Source organism: Pristiophorus japonicus, chromosome X (assembly GCF_044704955.1).
Source record: "Pristiophorus japonicus isolate sPriJap1 chromosome X, sPriJap1.hap1, whole genome shotgun sequence".
NCBI classification, from domain to species: domain Eukaryota; kingdom Metazoa; phylum Chordata; class Chondrichthyes; family Pristiophoridae; genus Pristiophorus; species Pristiophorus japonicus.
In genome coordinates this window covers 36,175,667-36,188,995 of record NC_092010.1, presented here as the reverse complement: position 1 = coordinate 36,188,995, position 13,329 = coordinate 36,175,667, and the positions used below count along the sequence as shown (strand labels likewise).

General features: G+C 47.7%; 1 protein-coding gene across 3 annotated transcripts in view; it reads left to right on the top strand.

Annotated features, from left to right (window-relative positions):
* LOC139240981 (cysteine/serine-rich nuclear protein 2-like) overlaps positions 1 to 13,329 on the top strand; it is an 81,597-nt gene that overhangs the window by 58,545 nt on the left and 9,723 nt on the right. For 2 of the 3 annotated variants that reach the window (XM_070869613.1, XM_070869612.1), the window contains exons 3-5: positions 594 to 853; positions 7,576 to 7,872; positions 11,631 to 12,599. In XM_070869613.1, coding sequence (XP_070725714.1) covers positions 594 to 853; positions 7,576 to 7,872; positions 11,631 to 12,599 — 1,526 coding nt within the window. The remainder of the gene's footprint in view (positions 1 to 593; positions 854 to 7,575; positions 7,873 to 11,630; positions 12,600 to 13,329) is intronic. The other variant, XM_070869614.1, reaches the window with a different exon arrangement.

Below are 13,329 nucleotides of genomic sequence, written 5' to 3'. Positions count from 1 at the left end.
CAGCGATGTCCACATCCCAGGAACAAATAATTTCCCACTCCATGTGCACTCCCTTCAAGTGTGACTTATGAGGAAAGGTTGAGTAGGTTGGGCCTCTACTCATTGGAATTCAGAAGAATGAGAGGTGATCTTATCGAAATGTATAAGATAATGAGGGGGCTTGACAAGGTGGATGCAGAGAGGATATTTCCACTAGAGCTAGAGGGCATAATCTTAGAATAAGGGGCTGCCCATTTAAAACTGAGATGAGGAGAAATTTCTTCTCTGAGGGTTGTAAATCTGTGGAATTCTCTGCCCCAGAAAGTTGTGGAAGCTGGGACATTGAATAAATTTAAGACAGAAATAGACAGTTTCTTAAAATAAGGGGATAATGGGGTTATGGGGAGTGGGCGGGGAAGTGGACCCGAGTCCATGATCGGATCAGCCATGATCGTGTTAAATGGCGGAGCAGGCTCGAGGGGCCGCATGGCCTACTCCTGCTCCTATTTATGTTGTTATGTAAGTAATGTTTCTGTAAATGAGTGCGTGCTCTGGTCCCTACTTGTTCTGATCCCAGTGCACGGTGATTGACTACTTTTGAACTCCCGTTTCAGCAACGTCGATTCTGAAGAAACAGAAGCGGCTGAGATCCAAGAACGTTCGCTTTGACCAGGTCACTGTCTACTACTTCACCCGCCGCCAAGGCTTCACCAGTGTGCCGAGCCAAGGCGGCAGCTCCCTGGGCATGGCCAGGCACCACAACTGCATCCGCAGGTACACGCTGTGTGAGTTTGCACAGGAGCAGGAGCACCTTCATCGGGAAATGCTGCGCGACCACCTGAAGGAGGAGAAACTCAACGTGCGCAAAATGAAGGTAAAAGTCTTGCCCGCTCGGGGCTCGTGCCAAATGTTGTGGTTTGCGGTCGGGGGAGGGCGGGATTTCTCCCCTCTCGCTCTGCCCCGCATCCCTTCTGATGTAAGTTCTGTCTGAATCCTAGAATGGTTACAGCACAGAAGGAGGCCATTCGGCCCATCGAGCCCGTGCCGGCTCTCTGCAAGAGCACCTGAGCTCGTCCCACTCCCCCCGCCCTTTCCCCGTAGCCCTGCACATTATTTTCCTTCGGGTACTTATCCAACTCCCTTTTGAAAGCCACGATTGAGTCTGCCTCCATCACCCGCTCAGGCAGCGCATTCCAGATCCTAACCACTCGCTGCGTTTAAAAAAAAAAAAGTTTTTCCTCATGTCGCCTTTGGTTTTTGTTATCCTTTTGAATCGAATGAAAAATAATTACAGGTCACCAGAAATTCCATACATCGTACCTAAATGTAACTTTGGATTAAATGGTGTCTAGCAGCCCCTCTCCCAGAACTGAGGGTTCCTTCTCCAGATATTCGGTAATGTCCAGAAGCTGAGCAACTCTAGGCAGCATGAAGCCTTGGCATCATCTACCTTAATTATTTGATGTTCAAACTGTTTTTAAATTGAACGCAAATGGGGACCGGGCGGGCACATTGTGTTGATGTAGATGTTCAGCCATGATATTTAATGGCGGAGCAGGCTCGAGGGGCCGTATGGCCGCCTCTTGCTCTTATTTCTTATGTTCTTATGTTCTTAAATGCCCTTGGGTTCCACCAGCCCAGACTCCCTTTTTGAAGTGAGCTGGGCTTACTTTGAGGATAACGGTCCCAGCCCACACTGGGCCAAAGAAATGGCCTTCGGATGGAGAATGATATCAGGACACCTGGGAGATTGCTGCCCCTATATCTCAGCTGTTTTAAGTGCCTTGGCCGGCACAGGCTGCCTTGAAAATATTTCAGTGTAGGAAGAGGCCAAAATGGCACTACTCCCTGGGGCTACTTGCTGTGACTGAGTTGAGAGGCTGTGGAATTCACTTCCAGTGTTGGCGATTGATACAGATACGATATCAACATTCAAGATTAGATTGGATAGGTGGATGAAGGAAAAGGGAGATAAAGGGATATGGGCTTCGGACTATTTGCTTGTGTGGAGGGTTGCCGCTTCCATGTGTTCCTATGAATGAACTGTCCTTCAAAATTACTTGTCACGGTTAAAGAGAAAGAAAGACTTGGATTTATATAGCGCCTTTCACAACCACCGGACATCTCAAAGCGCTTTATAGCCAATGAAGTACTTTTTGAAGTGTAGTCACTGTTGTAATGTGGGAACCGTGGCAGCCAATTTGCGCACAGCAAGCTCCCACAAACAGCAACGTGATAATGACCAGTTAATCTGTTTCAGTGATGTTGATTGAGGGATAAATATTGACCAGGACACCGGGGATAACTCCCCTGCTCCTCTTCGAAATAGGGCCATGGGATCTTTTACATCCACCTGATAGAGCAGACGGGGCCTCGGTTTGACGGCACCTCCGACAGTACAGAGCTCCAACAGTGTGGCGCTCCCTCAGTGCTGCCCCTCTGTCAGTGAAGCACTCCCTCAGTGCTGCCCCTCCAACAGTGCAGCTCTCCCTCGGTATTCAAAAGGGAGTTAGATATGGCCCTAACGGCCAAAGGGATCAAGGGATATGGAGAGAAAGCAGGAAAAGGGTACAGAGGTTGAATGATCAGCCATGATATTGAATGGCGGTGCAGGCTCGAAGGGCTGAATGGCCTGCTCCTGCACCTAATTTCTATGTTTCTATGTTTTTATGTACTGCCCCTCAGACAGTGCAGCACTCCCTCAGTACTGCACTGGAGTGTCAGCCTAGATTTATGCGCTCAAGTGTCTGGAGTGGGACTTGAACCCACAACGTTCTGACTCAGGCGAGTGTGCTACCCACTGAGCCACAGCTGACAGTTACTCTCCTAAATACATCCACCTTGCAGACCTTTTCCGGAAATGGACTTCACCGAGATTCAGCCCAGGGTGAATCACAACGTCCTCCCAAAAAAGGATAGAGCCCTTCTCTCAGCACCTCCAGCTCCCAGATACTGCCATGGACACCCGGCCCCCTCCCTTGGACCGTGTTTGGCCTATGTACAGTTTTGCAGCGAGGGGAATGAAAGGTCCTTGTTTTCAATCTTAGTAGGTGGAGTGAGGTGTAGATGCATGTTGCTGGAGTTCTGGTAAGTGCTCACATTTCTGATCCATGGTTGATTTGACCAGTAAAATGTAAATGATTTTCAGACACGGAGTACTGAAGCAATCCAGTTATATAATGAGACTGTGGGTCCAAGCACCAGAGTCCAGCATCAAACAGGAGACTTTTGGATATTTTTCAGTGAGAACTTGGCAAGTCTGTTCACTCGTTTTGCCTTGTCTGTTCATAATAGTTTGAAGACCTGACTGTTCTTTTCAATAGCGTTGCTATATGTACTGAACAGAATGTTAGAATTGTACGTAGCAAATGGAACATCGTGATGATCACTCAGGTCATTTTGTGTAATAACTAGAGGAGCTGACCTTATTAGCTCATTGTCACATTACAATGCCTCAATCTCGCTTTCTGATGTACTTTCCCATTTCTGCGTGATCTGTGTCCCTTGGGTCCCACTGCTGCTCTTTGGTGTCCTTCGACAAAGTTTGAAGAGCCATTACCTGTCAGCACCTTGGGAACAAATGAGTTACGGCAGCTTCTGTACGTAAGCATGCCTGAGGCTTCTCCGAGTCTGGTAGGGTGTTCTACGTCAGTTAAGGCTCTCCAAATCTTAACAGAACTTTTAAAGTCGACATCGTCTCAGATTACCAAATCTTGGTTCCCCCACACTCTCTCTTTACGCGTGACACAAGCCTTGCCCACTTCCCTCCATTCCCTCAGAGGAGGAGCTGCTGCCTGGGCTGAACTCCCCTGCTCCTCTTCGAAATAGTGCCACGAGAGTGCAGACGGAGCCTCGGTTTATCGTCTCATCCGAAAGGGGGAAAACAATGAACGGAGAGGGAGGAAGAGAGAGGTCGCTTGAACGGAGAGGGAGGAAGAGAGAGGTCGCTTGAACGGAGAGGGAGGAAGAGAGAGGTCGCTTGAACGGAGAGGGAGGAAGAGAGAGGTCGCTTGAACGGAGAGGGAGGAAGAGAGAGGTCGCTTGAACGGAGAGGGAGGAAGAGAGAGGTCGCTTGAACGGAGAGGGAGGAAGAGAGGTGTCGCTTGAACGGAGAGGGAGGAAGAGAGGTGTCGCTTGAACGGAGAGGGAGGAAGAGAGAGGTCGCTTGAACGGAGAGGGAGGAAGAGAGGTGTCGCTTGAACGGAGAGGGAGGAAGAGAGGTGTCGCTTGAACGGAGAGGGAGGAAGAGAGGTGTCGCTTGAACGGAGAGGGAGGAAGAGAGGTGTCGCTTGAACGGAGAGGGAGGAAGAGAGGTGTCGCTTGAACGGAGAGGGAGGAAGAGTGGTCGCTTGAACGGAGAGGGTAGCGGGGTGTGGGCAGGCAGGCAAAGAGTGGCAGGAGTGGGGAGGGAGGTGGAAGAACGTCAGTTTGAATGTTGTGGGGGAGGGAAATAGAATGAGTACCAGCTTAACCTGGGAGAGTTGGGGCAGGAGTGTGTCTGTGTAAACAGACTGGGGATCTGGAGTGAGTACAGGGCCTCTGTGACCTGTGGTGCACGGGTGCAGTTGGAGGTGGGGGGGGGGGCGGATTGAGTGTTGAGATCATTTGGGGGGAAATTATGATTTGGATGGGCTTTTGGAAACACAAATGCCACTTTATTTTTCCTCCTTTTTTTTTAAAAAAGAGTAAAGGTTGATCAATTATGTAGCAGAAAACGGTTTAAAATCAACCAGAATGTGCCACTTTTAATGCAATAAATTCAACCCCCTCCCCCCCGCCCCGCCCCCCGCCCCAGATATGTAGCAGATCTTGTGTGCAGAGAGGGAGCAGTATTTGTACCGGGTGTGCACATCATAGAATCAGAGAAATTTACAGCACGGAAGGAGGCCATTCGGCCCATCGTGTCCGCGCCGGCCGACAAAGAGCTATCCAGCCTAATCCCACTTTCCAGCTCTCGGTCTGTAGCCCTGCAGGTTACGGCACTTCAGGTGCACATCCAAGTACTTTTTAAATGTGGTGAGGGTCTCTGCCTCTACCACCCTTTCAGGCAGTGAGTTCCAGACCCCCACCGCCCTCTGGGTGAAGAAATTTCCCCTCAAATCCCCTCCAAACCTTCTACCAATTACTTTAAATCTATGCTCCCTGGTTGTTGACCCCTCTGCCAAGGGAAACAGGTCCTTCCTATCCACTATATCTCGGCTCCTCATAATTTTATACACCTCAATAAGGTCTCCCCTCAGCCTCCTCTGTTCCAAAGAAAACAGACCCAGCATCTCCAATCTTTCCTCATCGTTAAAATTCTCCAGTCCCGGCAACATCCTCGTACATTCCAAATTTGCCGTTTGTCCTCTCTGGAGGTTAGATCCTCTGTACTATTATTTTGTGTTTTTAAAAAAAAAAAAGGAATTCCAGCTTATTTTCAGTTATAGATTTTCTTCCAGTGGGAGAAAGAAGCTTTAAGATGTAGAGAAAGACAATTCATTCCAAAGTGGTCAATAGCGAGTCATTTTCAACAACATTCAGCAAGTTTAAAAAAAAATGTAATGTCCATGTTTATTGTAGATCTTAAAATACTGGAGCATGCGCACCACATTGCATCAGAAACCAGTATTTTCCAGGGAGAGCATTCTTGCAGACTCCCTTGGAAAATAAATCTTATAGAATCATACAGCACAAGAGGAGGCCATTCGGCCCATTGTTCCTGTGCCGGCTCTCTGAAAGAGCGATCCAAGTAGTCCCACTTCCCTGCTCTTTCCCCATAGCCCTGTAAATGTTTTCTCTTCAATTATTTATTGAATTCTCTTTGACAGTTACTATTGAATCTGCATCCATCGCCCTTTCAGGCAGCGCATTCCAGATCATCATAACTCGCTGCGTAAAAAAGTGTCTCCTCATCTCACCTCTGGTTCTGTTACCAACCACCTTTAATCTGTGTCCTCTGGTTGTGTATTTCCCCCTGCAGCCTGTCGTGGACTTCTGTGTTTTTTCTCCTCCAACACTGGTGAAGGAATGCTGGCTATACCTCGAGCGTAAGGTCCAACCCAGTGTAACTGCTTGCTCCCATGTGTCATAGGCTGACGATCAAGGCTGGTCTCGAGTTGTTAGCATTTTGGGGGCTGGGTCAACTTCAGCTAGCTCTCCAGGTTGCTGTGGATATATTCTCGCAGGAGAGTTTTGTCTTGTAAGCATTTTGTAACGAGCGTTGGAACTTCCCCTCTGCCTTCTTGCTTTCCATCCTAAACTTGAATGAACTGGATGGACCACTGGTTGGAGTGAAGTCATTTTGATTTTGGAGGCCTGAATGGTTGTCGAGACAAGGATGGAGGCCTTTCATGGTGCAATGCGCACATCCCGAGAATGGTAGGCGATGTAGATAGATCTTCTTTCTGCCCTCCCTCACCAATAGATTCAATGTTGGACCCCTAGCCGATAATACTAATATCTGCCCATGTGGCGCCCTTAGTAGAGAAGACTTGATCTCTCTCACTTTCTTCTTCACGCTTTTACCGGAGATTTGAGTCCTCAACCACTCTGTCTCGTGGCCTATCCCAAGAATTGTCAAACCTCTCCCTTAGAAAGAACCCAGTGCTCTCACACAACAGTTACTAATCAACATCAGCAATTAGTTCAGTGAATTTGCTGCGTAATGGACACCATCGCATCCGGTGTAAACGCACTGGGTCATTAACCCTTCAGGTTTGCGCTGGAGTCTTCGGGAATCGAACATTAATCTCCAGGACTGCCCAGGAGAAAAATCACCAGGGCATTCTCATTTTCTTTCAATACTTTTGTTTATTAGTTATAGAAGTGTGAGCGTTGGGGAAGAAAAGGCTGTTTGACGGCCAAGAATCATCTGATCGTGTAACGAAGAGTCCGCTCGCTTTCCAGCTGGCTGTAGGAAGGAGTGCCGCCGTGAGAATGGACATGTGGCATGACCAATGACGGGAGTGTGGGGGCGGGGCAGTTGCAGGGAGGAGGTCGTGTGATGAAACCTCCAGGAATATGTCCCACGAGAGCTGGCAACCCTAGCGGTGCAGGATCAAAGAAAAGAATCATAGAATGGTTACAGCACAGAAGGAGGCCATTTGGCCCATCGAGCCCGTGCCGGCTCTCTGCAAGAGCACTTCAGCTAATCCCACTCCCCGGCCCTTTCCCCGTAACCCTGCAATATTTTTTCCTTCAGGTACTTATCCAATTCCCTTTTGAAAGCCACGATTGAATCTGCCTCCACCACCTTCTCAGGCAGCACACTCCAGATCCTAACCACTCGCTGCGTAAAAAAGTTTCCCCTCATGTCGCCTTTGGTTCTTCTGCCAATCGCCTTAAATCCGTGTCCTCTGGTTCTCGACCCTTCCACCAATGGGAACAGTTTCTCTCCAGCTGCTCTGTCCAGACCCCTCCTGATTTTGAACACCTCTAACAAATCTCTCCACCTTCTCTGCTCCGAGGAGAACAACCCCAGCTTCTCCAGTCTATCCATGTAACTGATGGAGAAAGGGCTGGCAACGGTCTTGCACCAGTACATGTGATGATGTCGCTCTCGGTACTTGTACTGCCGATAGCTGACCATAAACCATTCTAATCTTTTCTCAACAGTTGACCAAGAACGGTACAGTTGAGTCGGATGAAGCCAATGTACTCTCCATTGATGACGTTTCTGACGATGACATTGATGTGGACAGTATTGAGGTAGATGACTATTTCTTTTTACAACCACTACCCACAAAAAGGCGAAGAGCTTTATTACGTGCATCGGGCGTCAACAGGATTGATACAGAGGAAAAACATGAGCTGCGAGCCATTCGCTCGTCCAGGGAGGAATGCGGGTGCAACTGTAGGTTTTACTGTGATCCTGAAGTGTGCCCGTGTAGCAAAGCGGGAATCAAATGCCAGGTAAGGTCAAAGTTTATGGCCAATAGCAATGACTGTTATACAACTCCAGGAGATCCATTCAGCTTTTGTTTTGTGTAAACCTTTGTGTTGAGAAGAGTGTGATATAAAATGGCGAAATGGTGATTGTTCAAATAATACATTCTTCAGACTGCAGCACAATCCTTGTCTGGAAGGGGGACTTGGTGGCCGCATGCTGTTTAACACCCGAGTTCACAAACATTAGCAGAACAAAAATCCCTTTGGTTGTGCTCATATTTGGGGTGTTCCCCCTTAAATAATTCTTCCATGGTAGGATTGCTTGTCTTCTGTGGAATTCTCGCCCCATCTTTCTTTGCAGCAATCACAATTTCTAATTCTCACCTCTTCTGAAGATGCTGGGAGGGTGGCGGGTGGTGGAATTGTCACCGCTGGAAGCGCAAACCGGCCCACGCTCGATGGAAATGCCAATCTGGCGCTGTGAAACTGGCTGCCGATTCGCTATCGGTTTTGCGGTGCTGCCGCCGACCAATTTCACCCCCACTGACTCCCGTTGGGCTGCAGTTCTGGTATCTCGGGTAGCTGGCTCATGTGTCGAATGTGATTTGAAAACCAGGATGAAAATTTTAAACGTGAGGCGTTGCCAGCCCGGGAGCCAATGTAGGTCAACGAACACACACGGGTTGATGGACGAACAGGGCGAGTTGGGACACGGGCCAGCAAAGTTTTGGATGAGCTCAAGTTTATGTAGGGCGGAAGAGGCGGAGTATGAACAAGGACCACCAAAACCCTGGAGGAACTTTGTCCAACTGTACTCTGAGCACCACCAAGTCTAGAACCAGAGCTAGTCAACTTCCACTCGACACAGTGGGGAGCAGGGCCCACTGAACAGTGATCAGAAGTCCTGGCTATTCTCTTTCCTCCTCGCCTTGTCCTGGGAGCACCATAGCCAATTGTAGCATCCCCCACTGCTGTTGTGGCTGAGATCTGCTTAGCACAGATCAGGGATAGAATAAAACGTTTAATTCTGCTGCTAAGAATTTCACTGTGAGCAACAATTGGTGAAAATAATTGACTGCTGTAAACTGGCGGTTTAGACCGCGTTCTCCGATTGAAGACTTTATTCTCTCATTTTTTAAATCTCCAGCATCAACACGAGAGAAAAAGGGACATAGGTTCAATTCTGGCTTCACATCTGACTATGGGTAGACTGAATGGGATTCCTGTGCAGTGATATCCAAGCAGCCCCTCATTATATATTGAGGTCATACAGCTACCAGAGTGGCAACGTTGGCAGCTCTGGGCTTTGCTATCTGGAACCACAGTCTAAACACCGTCCCATTTCCACTGCCCGCTGTGTCGAGTGGAAGTTGACTAACTCTGGTTCTAGACTTGGTGGTGCTCCGAGTGCAATTAGACAAAGTTCCTCTAGCTATGAGCCGGGTTTTGGTGGTCCTTGTTCATATTTCGCATCTTCCACCCTACATAAACTTGAGCTCATCCAAAACGTTGCTGCCCCGTGTCCTAACTCGCACCAAGTCTTGTTCGTTCATCAGCCCTGTGCTCGCTGACCGACATTGGCTCCCGGTCCGGCAACACCTCATGTTTAAAATTCTCATCCTGGTTTTCAAATCCCTCCACGGCCTCGCCCCTTCCTATCCCTATAATCTCCTCCAGCCCCTACAATCCTTTGAGATTTCTGAGCTCCTCCAATTCCGGCCTCTTGAGCATCCCCCGATTTCAATCGCCCCACCATTGGCGGCCGTGCCTTCAGCTGCCTGGGCTCCAAGCTCTGGAATTCCCTCCCTAAACCTCACCTCCCCCTCCCCCCCCCCGACCCCCTCTCTCCTCCTTTAAGACACTCCTTAAAATCTACCTCTTTGACCAAGCTTTTGACATCACCTGCCCTAATATCTCTATGGGGCTCGGTGTCAAATTTTGTTTGATAACGCTCCTGTGAAGCGTCTTGGGGCGTAAAAGGCGCTATATAAATACAAGTTGTTGTTGTACCCAACTTTAACCCTGTGTGATGACTGCAGCCAAGAATGAATTTGAATCACCAGCTGTGTGTTGGACTGTGGACAAGCTATGGTCCTTCAGACAGTAGTGAATGTTATCACGGGTTGGCCTGAGGCTGGGTCTGGAGATGCTGTTGGCTGCACTTGCGATGCCTTCTGAAGTCAGGTCAGCCCTGGTCAGGGAACGTGATTTCAGAAGCATCGCACTTGAGGTTTTCAAAACAGTCATTTTTTTTTAAAGATTTGAGATTAATAACTGTCGGCCGCATGGGTTAGAGGTAATGTTGCTTCATTAAGTACATCGGGTTGTAATCGGCGCTCCATCAAACAGACGACTTTAAATGATTAAACATTAAAACGAGATACAGGAATAGTGTAGGTGTCCTCAAAAATGTGCTGACTATTGTTGCTTGTGGCTAATTGTGTAAAATAAACTCTAAATGGGTGTGAGAGGCTGTTGGGAATGTTCAGCTCATTTCATTCTTTGTACAAACTATTTTGAAAGCAGGTCCTTGGCATGATCTAACTCCCACGACCCTTCAAATATAGGTGTTATCCCAGTACCTTCCTTCCCTCCTTCCTATATTGAACATAGACCAACTCGAGCATTAGGTTAAATGCCCACAAAAGCTTGACCCTTTGACTGGGGCTGCTTGCACAGCTAATTGCATAACTTTGCAATGAGATCTGTAAACAGTGCTGAAAAGCAAACTTCACGTAGATCAGAGCTCAGCATTGGGCTAAGAGACTGCCAGAAAACAGTGGGACATTTCTCCTCCTGGCAGCTGGATGACCTCCACTGGTAACATATCCATGGAGGTCCAAAATTGGGACTCCCTTTCCAGCTGTAACATTGATCTAAATGTCCACATGGCTGCCCAGCCATTATAGGATTTCAGGAGAACCCAGAGTAATGTACAGACGTCTTGTGCCACGGGTGAAGCTTCCTGCTTGGAGGGATACCATCCTAGATTAAATGTCCTGCCTCGGAAGCCTGGTGGAACCCCCCAACTTCTGGTGCTCAGGAGTGGTAATGAATGGAGTGACCAGTTGCTCCACATTTGACGATATTGCTAGGCAGCGTGTGAGGGGCTGGCTGCTGGTAACGTTTTGGATGTAAGCAGGTAAACATCGGCAATTAAATGTTATCCAAATGTCCATGAAAGATCTTGCATTTATATAGCGCCTTTCACGACCACCGGACGTCCCAAAGCGCTTCACAACCAGTGAAGTACTTTTGAAGCGTAGTCACTGTAGTAATGTAGGAAACGCGGCAGCCAATTTGCGCACAGCAAGCTCCCACCAACAGCAATGTGGTAACGGCCAGATAATCTGTTTTTTTTTTTTGTTATGTTGATTGAGGGATAAAATATCAGCCCCAGGACACCAGGGATAACTCCCCTGCTCCTCTTCGAAATAGTGCATGTGGGATCTTTACATTCGCCTAAGAGCAGAGGGGGGTCTCCATTTAACGTTTCATCTGAAAGACGGCACCTCCAACAGTGCAGCGCTCCCTCAGTGTCAGCCTAGATTTATGTGCTCAAGTCTCTGGAGTGGGATTTGAACCCACAACCCCCTGACTCCGAGGCGAGAATGCTACCCACTGAGCCAGGGCTGACTCGATGAGTAAGGCAGATTATTGTGGTTGTCTATGGGCTGGTCCCCCACGCTGATGCAGGTTATCTGTGGGGTGATCGTGTACCAATATAACAAGTCACAAAATTGTCCTCTGGACTATAGTAACATCAATCTCTTCTCCTTAAGGTGGACAGGATGTCCTTTCCCTGTGGGTGCTCCAAAGATGGCTGCACCAACACGGTTGGCCGGATTGAATTTAACCCTATCCGCGTACGGACTCATTACTTGCACACGATCATGAAGCTGGAACTGGAGAACAAACAGCAGGACCATCATCTGCCGCCGTTGCCTGTGGTCTCCCATTGCTCCAATGATGGACACACGGAGGTACAGGACTACCAGGAATTTACTGCGGAAAATTATGACTTGGAGAATGAAACTGCGGTTATGCACTTACAGTCTGCTGAAGAGATGGACAGGAAAAAGGAGGAAGAGGATGACTTAACCAGTTCTAGTGTAACCATGGATACCAGTGTAGAAAGCCTAGAAGTCTGTATATTAGGGGATGCAGTGGCTGGACTTGATGAGGCCTGTGAAGGCCTAGCAACACCTGTTGTGATCCAAGCAGAAGTGACTCCCGTCTCTCCCGTGTTATGTTTTGCTGACAGTGCTGTTCAGGATAACCCGAGGCCCGAGGAACAGACCTATTTAAGCAACTCCACAGTGTTGTATTATCAAATAGACCAGAGCTGTGCTGTAGATGTGAACTGCAGTGATAGAGAGGCCAATTATGTGGAAGCAGGATTAGAATCCAATTACATAAAGGAAAATACTGTAGAAAACTTAATTGCTGCTACCGATAGCTCCTTGGCACCTTACGTGCCTGTCACAGAGCACTTTTCTGAAAACACAGGGACACCTCAATATTGTGATGTACAATTTCCCTCAATAGAAGATGGCGATTCTTCAGTAAATGATGGTACTAATGTGTGCACTGAAAATCCTAAACAGGAGTTCCAGTTGCATTCAAAGCTTCAAGATGGCTGCCCCAGGGCCTCTGATGGTGACCTTTGTGTGCCTGAGCTGACTGTGGAGAATGTGTGTTCCCACTCTAAAGTTCAGAGGTCCCCGGAGGAAACCCCTGCAGCAAACCCTGTAACTAACCCTGTAACTATGTAATGCATTTCTGCAGCTAGTTTGCACAATTGCCTGTAGCTTTTTTTTTTGCTGATTTAAATGTCTATTTATTTAGGATGTTTTTGTAGTAAAATGCAAACATTTTTTAAAAATCTTGTAGCTGAAGTTAGGGCTTAAAAAAAAAAAGGCGAAAAATTTATATGATCTGAGGTGGGGGGAAATCACATCTTTCTGGCTATGTACCTACCTGACAAAGGAGATGGAAGTTGGAAATAATTTTAGGCCACAACAGCTACATTTCTAATTTTGGGGGCAGAATCAATGTTAACATTTTAGTCTTTTGTTTTCTGTTTAGAAAAAAAACTAAATGTTTTAATTATTTTAAACTATAACTACCCCGTTGTCGCACAAACACACGCACAATGTGGTTAACATCTGTGGAGGAAATATTTCAGACTCCATTTTGTGTTGTCAGTATTTCAAAGCCATTAACCCTGACTCCATCAGCGCAATCTCTAGTATTCCTGTGGCATTGCATAGCCTGTGCAGGCTGTGGCTTCAGATGGAGCCTGCGTTGTTCTCGGCTCCGAAGCAGATTGAGTAATTTGAGTAGATGTTTCCCCAACGGGGATGTACAGTCTTGGACAGAAATCGTGCAAGACAAAAACTGGCAGCTCTAAATATGGGGCCAATTTGGGGTGTCCAAGATAGCTGGAGCGGAACGGTTTGCTTTTATTTAATGAATCCT